At 61.2% G+C, this 20,707-nt stretch overlaps 3 protein-coding genes across 4 annotated transcripts in view; 1 reads left to right on the top strand and 2 right to left on the bottom strand.

The window, feature by feature from the left end:
- The window catches only part of TLN1 (talin 1), a 29,981-nt gene extending 18,716 nt beyond the window's left edge, over positions 1 to 11,265 (bottom strand). For both annotated transcript variants that reach the window (XM_068667616.1, XM_068667617.1), the window contains exons 1-17: positions 11,151 to 11,265; positions 8,090 to 8,253; positions 4,786 to 4,883; positions 4,550 to 4,679; positions 4,312 to 4,464; positions 4,032 to 4,174; positions 3,791 to 3,918; positions 3,514 to 3,574; positions 3,293 to 3,397; positions 2,839 to 2,994; positions 2,511 to 2,612; positions 2,235 to 2,311; positions 1,899 to 2,079; positions 1,381 to 1,494; positions 962 to 1,070; positions 355 to 563; positions 141 to 239 (exon numbers count right to left, since the gene is read on the bottom strand). In XM_068667616.1, coding sequence (XP_068523717.1) covers positions 141 to 239; positions 355 to 563; positions 962 to 1,070; positions 1,381 to 1,494; positions 1,899 to 2,079; positions 2,235 to 2,311; positions 2,511 to 2,612; positions 2,839 to 2,994; positions 3,293 to 3,397; positions 3,514 to 3,574; positions 3,791 to 3,918; positions 4,032 to 4,174; positions 4,312 to 4,464; positions 4,550 to 4,679; positions 4,786 to 4,883; positions 8,090 to 8,219 — 1,995 coding nt within the window. In that variant the 5' untranslated portion in view covers positions 8,220 to 8,253; positions 11,151 to 11,265. The remainder of the gene's footprint in view (positions 1 to 140; positions 240 to 354; positions 564 to 961; positions 1,071 to 1,380; positions 1,495 to 1,898; positions 2,080 to 2,234; positions 2,312 to 2,510; positions 2,613 to 2,838; positions 2,995 to 3,292; positions 3,398 to 3,513; positions 3,575 to 3,790; positions 3,919 to 4,031; positions 4,175 to 4,311; positions 4,465 to 4,549; positions 4,680 to 4,785; positions 4,884 to 8,089; positions 8,254 to 11,150) is intronic.
- Positions 11,266 to 11,289: 24 nt separating this feature from the next.
- Positions 11,290 to 15,380, top strand: CREB3 (cAMP responsive element binding protein 3). The gene is made up of 7 exons (XM_068667618.1): positions 11,290 to 12,027; positions 12,205 to 12,481; positions 12,737 to 12,849; positions 13,079 to 13,171; positions 13,659 to 13,765; positions 14,045 to 14,113; positions 14,200 to 15,380. The coding sequence occupies exons 1-7, from the start codon at positions 11,395 to 11,397 to the stop codon at positions 14,741 to 14,743; spliced, it is 1,836 nt and encodes a 611-aa protein (XP_068523719.1). The 5' UTR covers positions 11,290 to 11,394; the 3' UTR covers positions 14,744 to 15,380.
- A 1,432-nt stretch (positions 15,381 to 16,812) lies between these two features.
- On the bottom strand, positions 16,813 to 17,994 carry LOC137847680 (avidin-like). The gene is made up of 4 exons (XM_068665999.1): positions 17,835 to 17,994; positions 17,540 to 17,750; positions 17,041 to 17,161; positions 16,813 to 16,954 (listed from the first exon to the last, which is right to left on the bottom strand). Exons 1-4 carry the CDS (start codon positions 17,904 to 17,906, stop codon positions 16,909 to 16,911), a joined length of 450 nt encoding a protein of 149 aa, XP_068522100.1. The 5' UTR covers positions 17,907 to 17,994; the 3' UTR covers positions 16,813 to 16,908.
- Between the last annotated feature and the right edge of the window lie 2,713 nt (positions 17,995 to 20,707).

Raw genomic sequence — 20,707 nt, 5'->3', positions numbered from 1 at the left:
TCCCTGGGCAAAGTCACCCTACGCGGGCCAAGCTTCAGCACGGACCTCTCCTGCCGGCAGAAGGTCCCCGCGGGGCGCTCCTGTGCAAGGCAGAAGGTTTTTCCGAGCGCGCGTCCCCGTGCGCGGCCAGGCGCACCCACCTGGAACCGAGGGTCGGTGTCGCTCTCCCCGATCTGCTGCAGCAGCTCCCCGCTGGTCTGGCCCACGAGGCCGGCAGCCTGCAGGAGGTTCTGGCGGGGCTGCAAGGAAGGAGGAAAAAATGAAAAAAATATATAAATAAAAAAAAAGCAACGGTGGGTTTTGAGCAAGCCCCAAACCGAGCTGTTCCCGTGCCACCCCCTGGCCCCCTCGCACCTCGGCGCTGGCAGGCTGCGCCGTTTTCAGCAGGTCAGAGACAGCACTGGCCAGGTTCTTGGCTGCCTGCAGGAGCTGCCGCCCGTTCCCTCCCTCATCCTCCATCAGCGCAGCCAGCAGCTTCACGCCCTTGGACATCTCGGTCAGGTTGGAGGATATGGTGGTGACGGCGCAGCCCACAGCCGTGTAGTCGGTATCTGCTGGGTCCCCTGCGCGGGAAGGAGAGGAGATGTGGGGGTGGGATACATCCAGTGACGCCCCCAAAAGCCCCGAGTCCAAAAAGTGGTCACGTTATTTGGGAAGGACGGCACGGGAAAGGAGAGCTGGACCATGCTGCGGCCGTGGTTTAGGGGAGGAGAGGTCGGGCACAGCAGGGGAAGGATGGGGAGCAGCCTGTGCACAGACAGGGATGTCGTGGGGTGGAAAGGCACAGAGTGCTGCTGGTTCTCCAGGCACATCAGAAGAGGTCTGGGCTCTGTTAGCCCTGCTTGAGCCAGGCTGCCTCCCTCCAGTCTCCAAGGGAGGGCAGGAACATTGATTTTCATCCAAAGGCTGGAGTAGGGGGACCAAGCCTTCCCCAGAGGTGGAGGATGGCTACTGTCCTCACCTGCAGTGAGGTTGACCACCGAGGCTGTGCCGGCGGTGATAGCATCCACCTGGGAGTGGATCTCATGCTTGGACTCATCCATCTTGTTCTTGCGCCACGCTTTGGAAGCCTAAAATGAGGAGAAGAGGGTCAGGAGGTGGAGGTGGGGAGCCCCAGACAGGTGCAAGAACGGGGAGACAAGGAGAAGGGAAGGAAGAGAAGGGACCTCCCCAAATTCAGCTCATCCTAAAGCTGCAAGCGTTTGAGAACAAGCCCCCCACAACCAAGTGCCTGGCCACAACCCCTCCTCTGCAGGGAGCAGATCATCCCGGGAGCTGCCGACACTTCTCCTGGCACACAGCCTCATCCACCCCACCACGAACCAAAAGCCCCCCCAGCAGGGCTCCCCCAGCCCGGACCCTTTTTCCCCAGGCACTCACAGCATCCTGCCCGAGGGGCGGCAAGGTCTCGAAGTCATCCAGGGTGGCCTGGGCTGCATTCACAGCCTGCATGCTGGAGTTGATGGTGCCCGTCAGTGCCTGCTGGGCTGAAGTCTGCAAGGCAAGGGCAGGGTGAGGGGAAGCGCTCTGGGAAGGAGCTGACATAAAAAAAGGGGGGCTGACAGCAAAAAGGGGGGGTCTCCACTCTCCGCCCCCAATGGGAAACGCCCCATCCCACTCCAAATTGGATGCCCAGTGGGGAACCCAGCCCACAACCAGCTCTCTGGGGGCAGAAGCAAAGACTGTGGGGACACAAAGCTTTTACTGGGGGCAGGCTGAGGACCACCGAAGGTGACAGACTCTTTGTGGCCCTGCTCAAACATTTCCTTGGCTGCAGAGGAGGATGAAGGGGAGGGCAGCCCCCCCAGCAGCAGAAAGGCTGTGCCACGAACCACAGCAGCAGGAACAGCCCCGCAGGCGCCTGCACCCCGCAGCGGTGGGCACAGGGGAGCTCTTACCAGGGGGGGCATGTGCCCGCGGTGCATCTGGCCGCTGGTGATCTGCAGCTGGGCCTGGGGCATGGTGCCCACCTGGAAATTCTCAGGGCCCCCGGCCCCCGTGCGCATGATAGCCGGCAGGGCCACCGAGCCCAGCTCCGCCTTGCCAACACGGTTGAACTGCTGCTGCAGCACTGTCGACCTGAAATGGGGGGAAAAAAAAGCAACAGGTAGATCCAGGAATGCTTGGACAAACCTCCCCAAACCAGCATCGCCGCCGTGTACGAGCACCCCGAGGGTGAAGGGTGCCCATGGGGTGCCGGGGGCTGCAGCCATCCCGCAGCATGGCACGCTTACTTCTTGGGAGACACCGAGTCCTCCAGCATGGTGGACTCCTCATCACCCTCCAGACCGAAGTGATCCTTGCTCTTTTTCTGTGGAGGTGAAGAGAAAACACGTCAGCCTGCGTGCACCTCCCCAGCCTCCCCAACACTGCCCAGGCTGGGGCACCCCCAAAACCCCACGGCACGTCCCCAGCCCCCCCAGCAGCACTGCGTGCCCACGGGGCACCTTGCAGCACCCCGAGGAGAGGAGCCAGCTGTAGGCAGGCTCCCCGCACACCCAGGCACTCGCCTTTTTCAGGATGATGTCGATGTAGCCGGCGATCAGCTGGGCGATCTGCTCCCCCTCCGTTGTCTGCACAGAGTAGTAGCCATCCTGGTAATCTCCGAAATCCTGCAACAGCATGGCACGGGGTTGCACCAGGGCAGGGCGCTTGCGCCCGTCCTGAGCCCCTCTGGTATGTGCTAAGCACCCGTGGCCAGCTGCTGTGCCAGGAGCAGGGCTCAGCACCTCCATCCACCCATCTCGGGGCCAGCAGAGGCAGGGGGAGCAGGGTAAGGCAGCCCCACGGAGGGGGACAACTCGGGGGGCGAGCAGGAGGGCTGGGGCTGGCTCTTACCAGGGTGAAGCTCTTGGGGGAGGCTGCCCAGCGCTTGATGTTGGTCAGGCTCCACTCCTGAATCACTTCCTTGGTTTTCTCGTCCACGCGCATCACGCACTCCTTGGTGATCCCCAGCAGCCGCGGCACCAGCTTGTTCTTCCCCTTCATCTTCTCCTGTGGGATGGGACGAAAGGGTGAGGGGCTGCCCCAAAGCTGGCTCGGGAAGGACTCAGCAAAGACCCCCAAGGCCACGCTTCCAGGTGTGTCTTGGAAAGGACACGGGGAAAAGCAAGAGCCAGGGAGCGAGAAGGCAGCATGGAGGGAAAGCCAAAACGAGGGGCAGGGAGACAAGGAAAGCTGGAGCAATGTGGGGTGAGGAGCGGATGGGGACAGGAGTGATGCAGGGATGCTGGAAAAAAAGGGAATTTTGGCCAGCCAGCACGAGGGGTGGGGTGGGGAGCCGCTGCTCTACCTTGACCAGGAAGAAGGAGACGCCGTAGGTCTTGAGGGAACGGGCCAGTTTCACGTAGCGAACTTTGGCCTCGATCTCGCTCATGTTCCCGCAGCCCTTGTGAGCCTGCAGCGACAATGAGGGGACGTCAGGACAGCTCCACGGACCCCTGGCTGTGACACCGTGCTGTCCCCCCCCCATCACAGCCTTCCCAGGCTGTCCCCGCTCCGCCCTGCACGTACCATGAAGATCTTGCGCTCCCCTTTCTGCTTGATGTACTCCTTGGGCAGGAAGTCCTTCAGCCTGCCAAAAGACAGCAAAATCAGCTGTTAGGGCACGGTTTTTGGGAACAGGAAGGATGTGGGAGAGGTCGCAGCGCTAACGACAACTCCAGGACCCGCAGGGCCTCTCCTCCTCGGAGCCACCCCTCGGGGATGACGGAGCCCCAGGGGCCGCGGCTCGGCGCAGGCGCTAAGGGGAGGGCGCTGGCAGGGGCAGCGGCACCCCCGGGACACTCACTCCAGAAAGCCTGGCTTGTGCTTCTGCTCGTTGTGTGGCCCGAACTGGATCTGGCACTGGTAGCCAGCAAACTCGCACGCTTTGTCGAAGGAGACGGGGTGGGAGCCGTTGAGGATGTCATCCCGAGCCTGCGCGGGGAGAGAAAGCACCGGGGTCTGAGCACCCTGAAATGCCCCCACACAGCTGCCCCTGGCCCCAAACCTTAATTATGAGCCCTGAGGGGCACAGGGCAGCGCCGTACCTGCACGTAGAGCAGGTTGAGCTGCACGGGGTCTCGCGAGTCCACGTTCTGGTCGGAGTAGAAGAACTTGCGCCGCAGCAGCAGCGTCTCGTTGTCGTCGATGCCCTGCTCGCGCAGGGTCCGGCCGTGGTCCAGCCAGTTCACTGCAGGCGAGGGCAGAGCATCAGCAGGGACGGACAGACAGCCGGGCAGGGACAGACAGCGGGGCAAGAGGCCCTGCTCCCAGCCCTGCTGCCCCCTGCAAGGGCTGGATCCATCCCAAGCACTCCCCGGCACGTACACTCATCGTCCGTGTGCAGCTTCTGCTTGAGCTTCTCCATCTTCTTCTCATCCCGCAGCAGGGTCTTGTCCTTCTTCAGCGTGCCGGTGACCTCCTCCTTCTTCTCTTCCATGATCTCCCGAACGAGGGAGTACTCGTCGTAGTTGGTGATGCCTGCAGGAGGTGCATGGGGCTGAGCTGGCACCGCTGCGCTCCTCCCCTGAGACCCTCCCGACCCTCACCAAACCCGTCCTCTCACCGATCCGGGCGCATATCGTCATCAGCATGTCTGTGACGGTTTTGGAGTCGTCGACCATGACTGTTTTCACTGTCCCGTCCAGCATGCGGATCTTCAGGGGCCGCTGCTTCTTCTTGTACTCCATGGTGTCCTGCAGGCACAGCGAGCACAGCTCCCAGCGCCGGCACCGGGCACCCGCAGCTCCCCCTGACCACGCGGGGGGGACACGGGGTGCACGATGCGGGCTGGGTGCTTACCCCATTGCGGAGCATGTAGTAGTCCAGAGCCTTCCCAGCCTCCAGCCAGATCCCTTTCTTTGGGTCTTCATCCGAGAGGAACAGCCCGAAATCGTTGGCTGGAAAACAGAGAGGCTCTGTCGGCACAGCCCCGGGCCAGGAAGGAGCGCTGCAGCGAGCAGCCGCCGCTGCCACGAGCAGGGGGAAAGCCTGAGTGGGCACAAAGCTGGCAAAGGAGCGCCGGGGTAGGTGTTTGACATCCACTTATCTACAGGGAAACTCATCAAAAGCACGCCTACGCAATGGTGACAGTCACAGCTGAGGAGAGAGCTTGGAGCTGCGCTTGACAGCTGAAAACTTTGGTGCGAAACACAACAAGGCACGATGACAAGAGGCTGCAAAACCTAACAGGCAAAGCACGGGGAAAAAACGCTGGGTTTTACCAGGAAGGGTGCTGGGAACCAGGCAGAGGGCATCACCTCCCCAGTCTGTACACCCTCAGCAAACCTCGGGGCGTTGCTGCCCCTTGAAAATACAGCGAGGTGGACACGCTCGGTACGGCGCACTGAAGAAGCTGGCACCCCTTGCTTTGGGGAGGAGCAGGCTGGAGGAGGACGTGCTGGAGGTTTACAAGGTCTCGGACATGGTGAATTGGTGCAGAAGCGATGTTCTGTAAATCCTGCCAGCTCGTGCCAGGGGACTGGGTGGGTCGGCTGCTGCCAGAGCCCAGGGACAGCCCCGCTGCTCTTACTGCGAGAAGCAGGACGGGGTCTGGCCCCGGGAAAAGCCCTTCTCCTCCCCTCCAAAAGCCCTTCTCCTCCCCTCCAGCAGCTGCTGGGCCGGCCATTGGTTTTGTAAGCGGGCGTTGCTGGCGGGGAAGGGGAAATTCCTGAGCTGCCCTGCGCCTGCCCGGCTCACGCTGTGCCGAGGATCCTGCTAAAGGGAACAGGAGAAGCGGGGAGGCTGGGCTTTGCTTCTCTTTTCTTTCTTTCTTTTTTTTTTTTTTTTTAATAAAAGAAAACAACTATTTTCGAAGCCAATTTTAAGAGGATAATTCTAAAGCTCTGAAAACCGAGCAGCTTGTCTGGATCTTTGGCTCGGGAGGGGAGAGGCGCTTCCCGACACGGGGCAGGAGCGGAGCTGGAGGCTGTGCGCAGAGGGTGCGGGGATGCCACATTTCAGCCACAAAACCCAGGCCAAAAGCAGGGGAATTGGGTAACGCCTGGCTCAGCAGCTTGAAACCCCTCTCCTGGCTCAGAGGGAGAGAGGAGCAGGGCAGGAAAGCACGCTCAGGATGGGTCTGCTGGGGGGCAGGGGCTGGGTGTGCCCAGATTGAAGCAGCCCAACCCTGCTGAAGGTGACAAAATAAACGAGCAGCTCGAAAAGGGATCCACCAGGGCCACGGGGTAAGGGCAGCGAGGAGAAACAACAGCTGCAGGGGTCACAGGGGGAAAGCAGAGCTCTGAGCAGAGAAACGGAAGATCTGTCTGCGAGGTTCCCAAAACTGCAACCCAAACTGTTTTGGAGAGCCGGGGGCACGGCGGTGGGGAAGGGGAGGCAGCAAGGAGCAGCAGCGCTGAGCCCAGCCCCGCTTCCAGCAGGGCCGAGCTCCAGCTGTTCTAGGGAAAAGCCATGAGCAAAGGGGGCAGGAACTCGGGCACGAGCAGCTCCCTTTAAGGTTTTTCTCCTCGCCCTTTACGAGCAGCTTGGCCCCGGGCCCAGGGGCAGGAAATGCAATGGCTGCGGATCTGTATAAACACCCCGTCCCCCTCCGAAACCGAAAGCTGCGGTCACACAGAGCGAGAAGGCATTTCCTCTGCTCCGCCAGGAATCCGCTGCTCCCAGATGTCGTCGCCTTCCCCTCCTCCTCCTCCTCCTCTTTCTCCTCCTCCTCCTCCTCTTCCTCCCGTGGTCCCCATGCCGCCGTGGCTGCTCCCCGCCCGAGGCAGGAATCAATCGCCCGGGCACGGCTGGCGTGGTGAGCTCGTTTGTCATCGGCTTAATTCTGAGCCTGACGGCAGCAGGGAGATATTGCAGCTGAGAAGAGGCTCGGCGAGGTAGCAGCTCACCAGCACGTCACGGCCTCGCGGAGGGCCGCCGGGGAGGGATGTACATTCCCCAAGAAAGGAAAAGTGAACTTATATGGTGCAGGAGCACCCGCCGGGAGCACTGCGGCTGCTCAAGCCCACCTAGCCTCGGCCAGATTAATGAATGCAGGCAGGGGAGAGGAGAAAAGAGGCAGGCGGGGAGCTGGCTCGGAGAGCTGGACCACTATTTCACTTCCCCTGCCGCCCTGAGCCCCCACATTTCGTCCCAGGCATAAATGAGGGAGCACAAAGAGCCCCGGGGTCTGGCGCTGTGCTATGAAAAGGAGCTGATGGGGAGCATGGAGGTGCGAGGGGAGCACCGGTCAGGCTGCAGGAGATACAGGTTATTCTCATTTAAATTCTCATTTAAAGAAAAATACTTAATAAGTAAAAATAAGTAAATACGTATGAAATAAGTAAATACTAATTTTTAAGTAAGCGACCTCACAAGCTGACGAGCCGCGCCCTGAGCACGTCAGCTCCTCTCGGAGCTTTTTGGGGCCACAACCCCACACGGCGGGGACACTGCCTTCGTTTTTGGGAGCCTGTGCACCCAACGAAGGGCCACCAAGCAGCGATATCTGGGCCACCTCTCCCAGCACGCTGGCAGAGCAGGACCTGCAGCGCACCCACACCAGCATCGCTGCACCATGGGGTGCAGACCCCAAAAAACTCCAGACCTCCAAAAGCAGCCGCGGTGCTCAGTGAACACCACGAGAGCATCCTCGTGGATGGGGGCTGTCTCCTACAAAAAAAAACACTCTGCACAAAAGCTTCTGAGGTTCTGAATCCAGTTTCTTTGCCCCCTAGCAGGGACAGGCTCCCCTCTCCCTTAAACCTTAAACACGCGCCCCACTGCTACTCTCATCTGGGAGCAGAAACCCAGACCTGCGTGGAATGAAATGGGAAAGGGAGGCTGTGAAATGCCGAATTTTTAATTTTTCTTTTTTTTTTTTTAGGGGACTGAACAGCCTTATGCTGAGCAGCAACAGGTCGCGGAGAGCAGCCTGAAATAAATTTGGTTTTGTCCAAAGCTGCAGCAGTGGGAGAGGGGCTCGGTGTCCTGACAGCACCGGGGCCAAGCCTGTCCCGGGTAAGTGAGAGGCTGTTTGGGGCGTGAAAAGGAAAAAAAGGAGATGCAGCTGGGAAAACAGAGACCAGGGCAGCAGGAGAGGGCAGGGGATGAGCCCAGGAGGAGGAGGGCACTGCAGGGAGAGACGGGGTGACCGTGGACTTACGCTGTCCCATCTGTGCCTCGGGCACCCGCTCCCGGATCATGCGGCAGGCGTCGTACACCATGGTGGAGGGCTCGAACTGCATCGTCTTCACCACATTGCCGATGCTGATCTTCAGCGAGAGGGCAACCATGGTGGCGGCTGGACCGTCCCCACTTCTGCGTCACCTGCGGGGGGACACAAGTGGGTCAGCTCTCGGTGCCAGGACCCCGGGGACCGGGCGGTGGCCGGGATCTTCTGGGGCGAAGGAGATTTGTGTGCTCGCCCCACCAAATGCGCCTGGGTGCTGTGGTGGGGGAGCAGAGATCAGGGCTCGGCTCCCCAACTGAGCAAGGGCTGGTGGTGGCGGCCACCGAGGTCCTTCATGGACGCGAGGGCTTCAGATGAAGCTCCTCACCCCGCAGCACCCAAGGGTGGTTTTGAGCCCTGTCCGGGACGGTGCCTTCCGAATCCTTCCCCCCAGCATCACGGGGTGGGTTCTGCAGCCCTCGCCCAGCAGCCGGGAGGAAACGCGTGCCAGCAGGGCGGCGAGATAAGCTGGGGCAGCGTGACGGGAAGGGGGTTAATTATAACCGCCCTGACACAGTAAGCCACAAGAAGGAAAACCCTGCTTTGACCCGAGGCCACCAGTGTCCGGCCCCGCTATCGGGGCCCAGCAGAGGTCCCACACGGCCACCCCAAGGTGCCGAGCCCGGAAAACCCGTGCGTGCTTCCTGGGGGCGCAGAGCCCTTGGGGAGCAGATAGGGACCCCTGTACCAGGGGGGGTGCCCCGTGCCCTCCGGAGCCCTCTGGACGGAGCGACCCCGCTCCTCCACCGGGGCTGACCCTCTGCAGGCTCCCCGCAGGCTCGGATAGCCGGAGGAGGCAGGAATCCCAGCGGATGCGCACCGCATCTGCCCGGGGCCGGGCGGGAGGAGCGCGGTGCCGCCTCCGCCAGTGCATGGAGCGGCTCCAGCTGCGCATTCCTGAGCCGTTCGGCAATGCTGCGTGCAGCAGGAGCCCTCGCAGAGGCCCTCGGCCCCCGCCGATGAGGAATGCGAGGCGAGCGGGGGGCTCCCCCCCTCCACACACCCCGAGCACGCACCCTGCCCCGCAGCCCCCCGGGCAGGATGAGTCCCCGCGGCAGCCGGCGGTGGAAAAGGGTTTTTTCTATTTTTTTTTTTTTTTTTTTTTTGAGTGTTTCGCAGGCAGGGCGGGCTGCTGCGGTCAGCGGGCCGGCACTCGTCATCTTCCCTACATCTAAAAATATTCCGGAGCTGAGCGCAGGGCTGCCTTCCATCCCTGCCCCCTGAGCCGCCCTGGGGAAAGGAGGACGTGCAGCCTCCAGGGCAGGGTCAGGACCACGAGGGGAACAGCATCAGATGATGAAATTAACTCTGTCCCAGCCCAAACCTGGGTAATGCTGAGGGGGGAGCAAAAAAAGGATGGTGAGAGCAGGCAGGAACCCGTCCAGCCGTGCCAACCATCCCAGCAGCCCCACTCTTTCAGATCTTTGACCAAAACAGATCTTTGGAGGAACCCAAACCCTTTTTGGGGGCGTTTCCATCACCAGAAGGGAGAAGGCAACATTTTGCAGCAGGGCAGGGGCCGCCCCGCGCCACGCACGCCCTCCACGACCACCAGCAGCCGCACGTGGCCAAGGCGAAGGCTGAAAGCAGGGTGCAAAAAGCAAAGCACAGAGAGCTGGGGCTGGGGGGAAAAGGGCACTTGCCGTGGGCGTTGCAGCTCCACACCCGGCGTAACGCTGCAGGCACTCACGTGCAAGGTGCTCAACGCCCCCAGCCAGCAGCCCAGGCGCCCTGGCTGGGGCTGCAAAGCAGAAGTGGCCTCTGCTGCTCACAGCAGCACGCCCCGAAGCCCACGGCAATCTGGCGGCGCCTGGTCACGTGCAGTGGTTTGCAAATCGCCCTGGGTGCCTCCCATGGGCACCAGATAGCAAGGCAAACGGCACGGCGATGGGCGAGCACGGCCACCCCGTGCCACCCCTTGGGATGGGGGGGGGGGGGAGAAAAAAGTTAAAAAGGAGAAAAAAATAATAATAATAATAATAAAAAAAAGGCTAGGTGAATGCACACCGAATTTCCTGGCCGGGCTCCAGGGAAGGCAAACAAGCCTCGCTGGCAAGCGAGGGCAGACGGGGCGGCCGGGGGCGCTTCTGCAGCGAGCCCCGGTGACGCAGCGGGTGCCAGCCCTGCGGCCTGGGCAAGGGGAAGAAAATAAAGTTTTATGTTGGTAATCGTAATGGTGATGGAAAAACAGCTATCAAGTTCTGGGGGTTGCTGTTCGGGAGGCCAGGCGGTGTGGCACGGCGGTGGCACGCTCCCTGGAGCCACAGCCCCGCGCCCAACGCGCCCGTCCCGCAGTTTTCACTACCTTCCGGGTCCGTTTCCCGATTTCCCCTGTTTTTGCCCCAGCGGAGCCGCAGGGTGCCCCCGCTGCAGGAAGCTCCCCCAGCCCTTCCGCCCCGCGGTCACAGCCCGGGCGGCGAGGCAGGATCCGGGGAGCTGGGGGATTTAATTTATTACCTTTTTTTTTTTTTCTCTTCTTTTTTTTTTTTTTGGTGTCGTTTTAGTTCCTTTTAACCAGCCGCCAGCCACAGCCCAGCCCTCGGGGTTAATCTGTAACCGGCGGGCACGGAAATCCCGTAACCGGCTGGCTGCCGCGGGCTGGGGGTGGGGTGCGCGCCGGTTCCCCACCCCCCCCCTCCCTTTTTTTACCCAATTTCGCCCGGTTTCGCCCCATTCTGCCGGTCTGCGAGCTGTCAGCCGGGACGAAGCCTTCCTCCTCCTCCTCCTCCTCCCTGCCCGCGGGGTCACACCGCGGCCGCTCCCGGGACCCCGGCAAGAGGAGAAGGGAGGAAGAGCGGAGGAAGGGTGGGGGGCGGTGTTGTGGGGGGGGTGTTGGGGACACCCCCACGGATGCCGCGACCCCCGCAGCGCGCCCGCGCCCTCCCCTCCCTCCCGCACCCCGCCCCTCGGGGGGTCGCCCCCCGGTGCCCCGGGACCCCTCCCGCTGCCGGGGCGCCCCTCGGGGCTCCGTGCCCGCTCCCCCGGCCCCGTGTACCTGGAGCAGCGCGCCGGGCCCGCCGAGCCTGTGCGGCAGCGGGGCGGCACCGCCCGCTTCCCGCCCCCGCCCTCCGTCCCTCCCGCCACCATTCCCCCGCCGCGCATGCGCCGCCGCGGCACCGGGGCGCGCCGGCGCGCCGCGGTGGGGCGGGGCCACGTGGGGCGGGGCGCGCCGGCGCGCCGGCGGAGGGCGGGAAAGGGAGTGCGCCTAGGGGGGAGACGCGATCGGCGCCCGAGCCCCCATGGAGCCGCCACCGCCGCCGGACCCGCTGCACTCACGGTCCCTCCCCGCCGCCCTCACGCTGCCCCCCGGCCCCGTTAGCCCTCCCTCGGGTCCCGGTGTGCCCCCCGAGCCGCCCTACAGCCCCCCTGCCTACCCCGTGCATCTCGCACGCTGGCCGAGGCCTGCCCCCCCGGCCCTCCCCACCCGGGGGCTCACGGTGCCCCCCGGGGCTCCTCGGGGCTCCCCGGTGCTCCTCGCTGCTCTCCAATGCCCTCCGGTGCCCCCCAGTGCTCCTCGGGGCCCCCCGGTGCTCCCCGCGCCCCCACAATGCCCTCCGGTGCCCCCCGGTGCCCCTCCGTGCCCCCCCCCGGTGCTCCCCGCTCCCCCCCAATGCCCTTCGGTGCCCCCCGGCGCTCCTCGGTGCCCCCCCCCATTGCTCCCCGCTGCCCCTCACCCCCCCCCACCCCCTCCCGGTGCCCCTCGATGCCCCCCGGTGCTCCCCAACGCCCCCCAGTGCCCCCCGCTGCCCGCCGAGCCCATGCCGAGCCCGCAGCCCCCAGCAGAGCAGAAGCAGAACCCAGCCGGGGGGCACGGGGGTGAGGTGGCTGGGGACAGGCTCCTGCTGGCCCAGGGGAGCCTGCCCGACCTCGAGGTGAGCTCTGCCTAGGGGGTGGCTCCTCCTGGGGGGGTTTGGGTTGGCTCCGTGCTCATAAAAGGTTGTGTTTTTTTTGTTTGTTTTTTTTTTTTTGTTTTTTTTTTTTGTTTGTTTGTTTGTTTTTGTTTGTTTTTTTTGTTTTTGTTTTTTTTTTTGTTTGTTTTTCTTTTATAGCGGCTGAACCGTGAGGTGGATGAGTTGCTGTTGGACATGCTGAGCTCCTTTCTGGACACGGTGGAGTCGCTGTACATCTCCAAGCTGCCTGGCAACAAGAGCAGCGTTTCTGGGGAGCAGAGCCTGCCCCAGAGCCCCAGCAGTGCCCCGGCCAGCAACACGCAGAGCTCGGACGTGGTGCAGGGTGATCACAGCTCTTCCCCCCAGCAAGGCTGGCCGGCACCAGAAAGAAGCGTGAGGGCAGACACAGGAGGAGGAGATGTTTCCATCAACCCTGGTGAGCGATGTGGGGGGCCCTTCAGGCATGGCTATGCATGGTGCTGTGCCTGAAAAAAAGAAGGAAAGTGTGCAGAAAAGCACCCTGACACAGAGGCCTCCTGTGGGGGCACAAAGTAGCAATGCAGAGACTGCTATCGTGCCTTTTCAGGCATAAAATCACAATTTCACGCTACTCGGATGTGGCTGGTGAGGTTTTTGTGCTGCTTCGCTGAGGCCCACAGCTTGACTCTCCCTTCTCTCCTTCCTTCCCCAGAGCCATGGATGGGTCAGGAGAGCATGGATGTGGCAGTGCAGCCGAGCACCAGTTTCCCAGTTGCTGTCAATGTGGATGCTGGACCCCAGCCCATGCCCGAAGCCACCTCGCAGGTACTGACTGCTGTGCCTAAGGCAGCCTGTGCCGGTGGGCCCAGCCTTTGCTTCTCATCACATTCCTCAGAGCAATTTCTCACTTTCCTGTAGAAAAGGGAAGATATCTTTGGGGAAAGCTTTCAGGGAGCTTCTGCATCCCTTCTTTGCCCCAGGGTGGGCTCCTGGGCTCCCTCACTTTGCTTTGGATTTTCAGTAAGTATATTTCTTATTTCTGCTGTTTTTCTAGCCTGCCTTACCAGAGGTGGTGCTGCCTGGGGAGGGGAATCAGCTCCTGGAGAACAAAGGTGCACCACTGCAGACCGGCCAGCAACTGAGCAAAGTGAGTCCTGGCTGCAGCCTGCCAGTCCCAAACAGACTTTGATTCCTCAAAATCCTCAGACTTTGTTTCCTTTGGAGCTGAAAATGCAGGATGGTGCCTCGGCAGGGCCACACGCAGCAGGCATCAGGGTCCTGCTCCTCCCTTTGGGGCCCTGGCTCTTGGTCCTTGTGAGACTGACCGCAGGAGGCAGTAACACCACGAGTGCTTTCAGCCTTCTCCCTGATTGCCTGGTGGCTCGTGCGCTGCCTGCTTTTCGTCTTTTTGCCTTCCTTCGTTTTATTTTATTGCTCTGCTACGCCAGGAAGCTGCCGGTCTTATCAGCAGGCCAGAGTTTGCCTTGCAGCTTTTGCATTCATGCAGTGGCGTGGGAGGAGTAGGGCACAGAAGCAGGCAGCTTTCTGCTTTCAAGGCTGAGAGCTGTGCAGCGTTTGTCAGGGCTGTGCTATCACCTCGGGGGAGGGCTGCTGATGAGGAATGGCTCTTGCAGGCTGAGGAGTGGCTCCTGAAGAAAACGTGCCGGAAAATGCGGAGCCATCAGTTGGCCCTGGACAGCCATCGCAAGGATAAGATCTACGTGGTGGGCCTGGAGAACAGGTACGGGCACACAAACACACCACTGCTGTGCTCTGCTGCTGCTGGGGTCTTTTCTCCGCGGGCAGAAAGCGAGCAGACCATGCTGGGGGGCTCAGAAACTCGGGGCATGGCCCTCCTGCTCTGTTAGGCTTGGGGGAGGCACTTGAGCCAAGTGTTGCAGACCCAGCAGTGCCTGTGGCTGTTCCCTGAGGAAACCCCCCTGGTGAAGTCCCTGCTGCTGACTAACGAGTTAAAACCTCTCTGTTTTTTTTTTCCCCCCGTACCCTGTGCTGTTTGCAGGGTGGCAATCTGCACGGCTCAGAACCACGAGCTGCAGAAGAAGGTGCAGCTCCTGCAGAAGGACAACACGTGAGTCCTCCCTCCTGGATGTGGCCGGAGGCGGGGTGGGGAGGGTCACAGCCAGTCGCTGAGATGTCGTGCCTGCTCTCCTGCAGGTCCCTGATGGAGCAGCTGCACAAACTGCAGGCCCTGGTGCGAGAGCTGACGGCCACGGACACCACGGCGAGGTGCCTGCACCCGGCATGGCAGGCAGCACGAGGCAGGCAGGAGGAGGCTGTGCTGGAGAGGCTGAACACCGAGCCCGAGGGCACCTCGCTGCAGGGCAGCCTCAATCCCTCGTGGGGCGAGGGGCAGAGCCTGCCCGTGCCCGATCTGAGGTACGCCTTCAACACCAGCTCCTCCTCCTCTGACCCTGCTGCCGCAGCGGGCTCCGAGCTGAGCCCTCCCCAGCCGCAGGGAGCAGCTCTCCTGCAGCCACCCCTCGCCCTCGGGGGTGCTGGTGCCATGGAGAGCCAAGAGGCAGGAGTAGGAGGAGCGCAGCACCAGCGTCTTCATCCAGCAGCAGCACCACGCCAAGGAGATGTGCCCCTCGCCCCCTGCTTTCTGCCGGCCGGGGTGAGGCCGGGCGCCCCGCAGAGCTGTGTTGGCAGAGGGTCTGTCAGAGCGCAGGCTTTTAAATCATCTCCTGGCGGCTGGTAGCTCAGAGGGGGGGTTACCAGGGAGGAATTGTGCTGTGGATGGTCCGTTCCTGCACCCCGGAGCTGTCACGGGAGCCTGCCCGAGGTGGGGTGGGGAGATCTCCGAGCTGGAGTGCAGAGGGTGAAGGGGAAGGCTGGGGGACCTCCTGGTTTGAGGGGGTTCCTGTCCGCTGGCTGGGTGCTGAGCACCCCAGCTTTGAAGGTGTGAGAAACAACAGAAGTTGTGTTTTTGCAGTAGAGAGCTAGGTTTCTGTGTTCCAAGGTGGTTGTGTAGTCATAACGAGAAATGTTAAGTAGGTTAAGTGGACAGTGGAAGGCCTCGGCATTCCAAAATAAGGTAGAAGCTTGAGAAAAACAGGATGAGAAAAACAGGTGTGAGAACAGTAAAAACAAAGATCACGGGTTCTCAAAGTGTAAGAAAGGAGAAATTAAAGGGTTGGAAAAAAAAAATAATTTTACAGATATGTTATAGAGGAGCGTTGAGTAGCTTGTGAAGCTGTAGTACTCAGTGAGAAAACACAGGAGGTGATCGGGTGTCGGGTCATAGGCAACAAGAGGTTAAGGTTTATTTACTGTAATGCGCTCCTGGTTGACAGGACGCCCACCGTTACAATCACAAATAAAATAGTTTCACAGGAGATCCTGTCTGGAGAAAATTATTGGAGATTTTCCTCACGCAATCAGCTGGCTCTGGGCTGGCCGGCTGAGGCTGGGCACGGTGCTGGGAGCCCTGCAGAAGCACCCCGAGTGCAGGAGCCCCCTGCCCAGCCCAGCAGAGGCCGGGGATGCGTGGCACCCTGCGAATAATTCGGGATGAGCAGGTGCTGAGTGCGCCAGGCTGCAGTGCTGTTAGCTGCGGCAGAACCCAGCAGCTTCCCCTGGAGGAAGTGCAAGGAGCCCGCCGTCTGCCCCCACCTCTGCTTTCGTAAGGAGAAGCTGCACAATCGCAGGAAGTGGAGCAAAGCTGGAGTGGTGCAACAGCCCCGTCCCCGCGGGGGGCTGGGGGGCGACGGCTGAGCTGCGTGCTGAGCTCTGCCGGGGTCACCGGGGTGGCTCCTGAGCCCAACGTAGGGCTTGGGGTGCGGGAACCCCAAGGGAAGGAGGTGTGCTTGTGGCAGAAAAGCACTGGGAGAGGGGTTGTGTGGGTGGACAAGAAGTAAAACTGCTTGCTTCGTCTCCGCTCGTGAGAAGAAGAAGCGGAAGAGTGGGGCTGTGCCTCGGGACAGGTGGCAGCGCGCTTCTGCTTCTGGGGCGAGGTGACCCCGGGAAGGCGGCCGCTGCTCCTTCCCCAGCCACCTCCTGCGGTCTAGGAGCCCGGAATTGCATTTGTTTCGTTTTTTTCTGCAGTTTGAGGGCAGGGTGTGTAATGCTGCCGGTGCCAGCTGGAGTCCCAGACGTTGGCCTGGGGCTAACCAGTATCCCTGTGCGCCGTCCAAGGCGAGACGTGGCGGTGTTGGCAGCAGTGCCGGGCACTGCACCCCGTACCTGCCACCCTGCCGAGCGCCAGGAGGGGAGAGCTGGGGTGTCTCAGAGCCTGCGTTGGGTTCAGGTGCTGCCCTGGAGACATTTCGGGGTCGGTGCCCTGCGTCCTCAGCCCCTTCCACTGCAGTAATGCTGTTTTTTCACCATTTTCCATGCTGCCGTGCCTGCCTTGCAGCAAGCCGCTGTGAGCCAGCAAGGGGAAGGCAGCGTGGCATGGCTTCACGCCGTGGCACAAGGGGCAGCGATGAGAAAAATGCCAGGAATGAGCCCTTCAGACGCATGGTGTTCCCATCGGGCAGAGGAACAGCAGGAGCCTGCTATTTCTGTGACCCCCCCCTCCTCGTCCTCGCCGGGGACTGTCCCTGACGGCTCTCCCTGCACGCAGCGGGTGGCACGGGGCATGCTGCTGGCACAGCCACAATGCTGTCCCCAGCTCGTGTGGGGCTGAGCAGCGTCCTGAATCCCCTGGAGGTGGTGGGGACCTCGGGGTGATCGTGGGACGGGGGTCACAGGAGATGGGAGAGGCACTGGGACACCACAGGAGGATGTCCTGGCAGACGGGAGGTGAGAAGACAAGAGCCAGAGGACGTTTTGCAGCAAAGCTTTATTGGGAGCAAAGGAAGAGGAAGGAGCTGGGACTGCAGCCCAGCACCGACACTGGCCTGGGACCCCACGGGGCCACCCTCACTCCCAGCGCTTGCGCAGGCGGGTGAAGGTGTTGATGCCGACCCTGTGGGGACAGAGCAGGAGACGTCAGGCAGGAGGCACGGGGCCACCACATCGCTGCCAGGTCCCATACCTTTGCCCCGGGCTCACCTGGTGGCTTTCCAGTCCTCATCGATGCTGTTGACGTGTGACCGCAGGAGCCACATGGTCTTCAGGATCTCCTTGCCGTGCTCATCCACGAAGCACTGGCCCGTGAAGACGGTGGTGGAGTCTGTGGGGAAGGGCAGGTGAGGGGAGCGTGGCCGGGTCTGGGACTCCTTGGCCCTGGGGACAGCTCGCTCGGGGACGGTGGCGTTGGGGCAGGGAGGGATAAGGGGACGGGGGCTGCATGGAGATGGGCAGACAGCAGGGGGTTCAGCCCCAGCCCCTCCTTTGTGTCCTGGGACCAGGAGGTGGCTCTGGGGGCAGGGATGGGGACCCACTGCGGGCACAGCAAGGGATGGGGGAGACATCGGGGAGCCCAAAGGCAGGGATCATCAGGGATGCAGCAGGGAAGGGCAGGACAGCATCAGCGGTGGGGTTGGGGGCAGCACGAGGAGGGATGGGAAGCCCCGGGGACACCGCAGGGAGGCTGGGCGAGGAGAATAACCTGAAAAGCTCCACTTGACGGTGAAGCCGAAGGTGGGCTGGCTCTTCTGGTTGCTGCTGTGCTGGTTTCCCCTGAGCGGTGATATTTTGATCTCTTTTGTCGTGGCCGTCACAGCCGTGTGGTAGGTGCCGGTGAACTCACCATTGCTGTTCACAGCCCCGATGGTCATGTTGGAGCCCAGGTCGTTGATCCAGAGCCCGGTCAGCACGCACTGGGGCAGAGATCGCTCAGCACCGGGCAGGAGGCAGGCAAGGAGGCCCCCAAACCCATCCCCAAACCGTCCCCATCCCCTTACCTTCTCAGCAGAGAGGCCGGGGGCCAGCAGGGCCAGGCCGAGCAGCAGCAGGAGGGAGGTCGTCGGCACCATCTCTGCAGCAGGTGGATGAGCGGCTGTGCTCCTCGCAGGGCTCCCTCGCCTTTTTATTGCCGCGGGGTGCCAGCTCTGCTCAGGGTTGGGTTGTGCAATTTGGGGCGGTTCCACCTCGGCAGTTCCCAGCTGCAGGCACGGATTCCCAAAACCCGGTGTTGAAACTGTCCCTCCTTGCTGGCTTTTACAAAGAGCCCCGCGGGGAGGCTGGCTGCACAGAGGCTTAGCTGGGGAAAACCCCTTTCAGGGAGGATGCTCCCTTCTGCTGACCCTCGGCCACCTCAGGGCTGTGGCCAGGCAGTACATGGTGTGCCCAGCAGCATTTACACCAGCCCCCGCAGGGATGACAGCATCACAGCTCCAGCCCGCTCCACCTCACCCGGCTCCATCATCCAAAACAAATTTGGACCAGAGCTGCTGCGAGGTTTCCCGGTGTGCAGCTCGCTCCCAGCTGCAGCCAAACACCGGGTGCAGCCCCAGGGGCTCACGCTCTCCCAAACCCCTTTTTAATAAAGTCTTTATTCATTTCTTAATAAGCAAAACCCCCCAGCCCTGAAAAAGCCATTAAGGAGCATGAAACCATCACGCCCTGGGTGCGCCAGCATACAGGTCTGCTGCCGTGTTGGCAGGTTAGAGGAAAAAGGCTGATTCTGAGAAGCAAGCATTCCTCGAATATCTTGGATGTCGTGTTCTAGTGCTGACAAATATTATTTTTATGGCGGGGTTTTCAAGTCACTTTATTCATGTATTTACATACTTCCGCTTTTGTTGCCGGCCGAGGAGGCTGACGTGACTCAGTTCATGCCAGATTTTCTCATATGTTCCTTAAAAACATCCAAGGTGACCTCTTAAAAAACAAGTATTACTTCCCCAGTCATCACCCACAGGCACAGAGAAAAAGAAAATAAATCCATTTCTTGTAAGGAACAGCTCAGAAATTCATCTCTGTTCTCCTTTCGTTTTAGCCTCACTTCTGAGCGCTGGTTTCTCTCAGCAGCAGGACTGACCCGTGCCTGTGCTGCTGGGCACCTCGCTGCCACCTCTCCGCAGAAGCCTGCGGACCCCTCGCTGCTCCCCCAGCATTGCACTTCCCGGCAGGACCAGTTTGGGGATTTAGGCTCTCGTGGCTCGTTTCCCAATGATTTTCCAGCCCTTGGTCTCTCTGCTGCACACAAACACATGCCCCTGCTGTGACAGCAGCCGTGCCTTTCTTGGAAAAATTCTCGCTGCTGTGTTGACTTTGCTTTTATCTAGGAATCAGCTGCACCTCGAGGTAGGATTTCCTATTAAGCTGCTGGGTTTACTTTGGCTGCCCGGGCACAGCTCATTTACACCTGGATAGGTTTCGATCAGCAGAATAGAAACTCCAGCATCAGCACTATTTACCATTACTTTTCCTATATTTAATAAACCTTAGCCTGGTCGCGTGCAGGAGCTGGTGCACAGGGTCTGTGCGCCGAGCATCCTCCGACGTCCCCCGAACCGGGCAGCACGTGGCGAGCCCTGCGATTGAGTCAGCCTTGGGAAATATTTCTCCACAAACGGTGGAGAAAATGACTCCTCTCTGGAACCAAAGATCACCAGCCCAGCCTAGAGAGCTGTCCGTGCGGGCCCTTCTGAAAGCTGGCCCTCTAAGATGCAGTGGTAACTGGTGTGCTAAAAAGAAAATAGTAGGATTACCCATTTATATGGTCACATCGAACCCCCTGGTCTTTGAAAGAAAGCCTGTAGGCAGCCCATCCCGTGGGGTTAATGAGCAACTCCAGCAGGTCTCAGCAATTCAGCCAAGCCTTGAAGGAAACCTGACAGCTTTGGCAGCTGTTTTGGTTCTTTGCCTGCCGGCCCAGGATGTCACCGCGCACAGGGATGGCCAAGAGGGGTGAGTGGTTTGTTTTTCGGGGACCATGCACTGTGCTGAGCCCCCCGTGCTCACCCCTGGGGGTGTCCCCACGTCGCCAGCCTCACGTCCCAGCTGAGCCAAAGCCCTGGTGCAAGGCAAAGGGGGGGCTGGCTTCCAGGGGGCAGCAGGGGAGTTTCACTTCCCCGAAACCAGGTGGGTGCAGCCACCGGGCAGGACGTGAATGAGGAAAAGGATGCGAGGAGCCCAGCCCTGGTGAGAGGCTGGTCACGGGGCCAGCCTCCCATGCAGCCTGGTGGCATTTTGGTACCCGTGCCAGTTTCGGTGCCTTCCTGGGGCAGGGAGTGTGAGGACTTCTTGCTCCCATCACCAGCCTGCGGGCAGGATCTCACGGGAGCCAGCCTGCCCGCAAGGCATGCCCCCAGCTTCCCCCAGAAGGGGGACAGACAGCTGGACAATAGTTTGCTAGGCACTAGAAGTGATTAATCAGCTGAAACCTGCTCCCCCAGCTCGCAGCACAGTGCCAAGCCAGGGCCGTGCCGCTCCGCCGAGCTTCAGCTGCCGTGCCCGCGGGGCTGGGCTGGGGATGCTGGCAGTGCCATCCTGCTGACGGGGAGCTCGTGGCAAAGTCTGTGGGGTGACGCAGAGACAAATCCTGCAGCTGGACATGGGGGGCTGTGGGCACCAGGACGCTCATATGGGTACATGCTGGGAATTGTACCGCTGGCAGACCAGAAAGGTGGGCAAAAGGCAAGGGAAAGGGTAAATGCTCTGGCCAGCCCTCAGCCAGCCCCATAGTGCTGCAGAGTGAAGCCCCTCTGTGTTTTGCCCTGCACAACACTGCTGCACGCCCGCAGTATGAACTTTTCCTGGTCTGGGGAGAGCCCCAGCTGGCAGCAGAAGTATTGCAGCCCTTCTTCGGGGAAACCCCGCTCGAGCACCG

This window comes from Anas acuta, chromosome Z (genome assembly GCF_963932015.1).
Source record: "Anas acuta chromosome Z, bAnaAcu1.1, whole genome shotgun sequence".
In the NCBI taxonomy this organism is placed as follows: domain Eukaryota; kingdom Metazoa; phylum Chordata; class Aves; order Anseriformes; family Anatidae; genus Anas; species Anas acuta.
Note: the sequence above shows the minus strand (reverse complement) of the source record. Positions and strands in the feature narration are given on the sequence as shown.

What these genes read in the sequence shown, in the direction of transcription:
- CREB3 (XM_068667618.1), top strand. Translation starts at nt 11,395, where the DNA reads ATGGAGCCGCCACCGCCGCCGGACCCGCTGCACTCACGGTCCCTCCCC. An exon ending in GGAGCCTGCCCGACCTCGAG is followed by an intron (nt 12,028 to 12,204) that starts GTGAGCTCTGCC and finishes TTTCTTTTATAG; the next exon opens with CGGCTGAACCGTGAGGTGGA. An exon ending in AGATGTTTCCATCAACCCTG is followed by an intron (nt 12,482 to 12,736) that starts GTGAGCGATGTG and finishes TTCCTTCCCCAG; the next exon opens with AGCCATGGATGGGTCAGGAG.
- LOC137847680 (XM_068665999.1), bottom strand. Translation starts at nt 17,906, where the DNA reads ATGGTGCCGACGACCTCCCTCCTGCTGCTGCTCGGCCTGGCCCTGCTG. An exon ending in CGTCAAGTGGAGCTTTTCAG is followed by an intron (nt 17,162 to 17,539) that starts GTTATTCTCCTC and finishes CCTTCCCCACAG; the next exon opens with ACTCCACCACCGTCTTCACG. An exon ending in GAGGACTGGAAAGCCACCAG is followed by an intron (nt 16,955 to 17,040) that starts GTGAGCCCGGGG and finishes CTGTCCCCACAG; the next exon opens with GGTCGGCATCAACACCTTCA.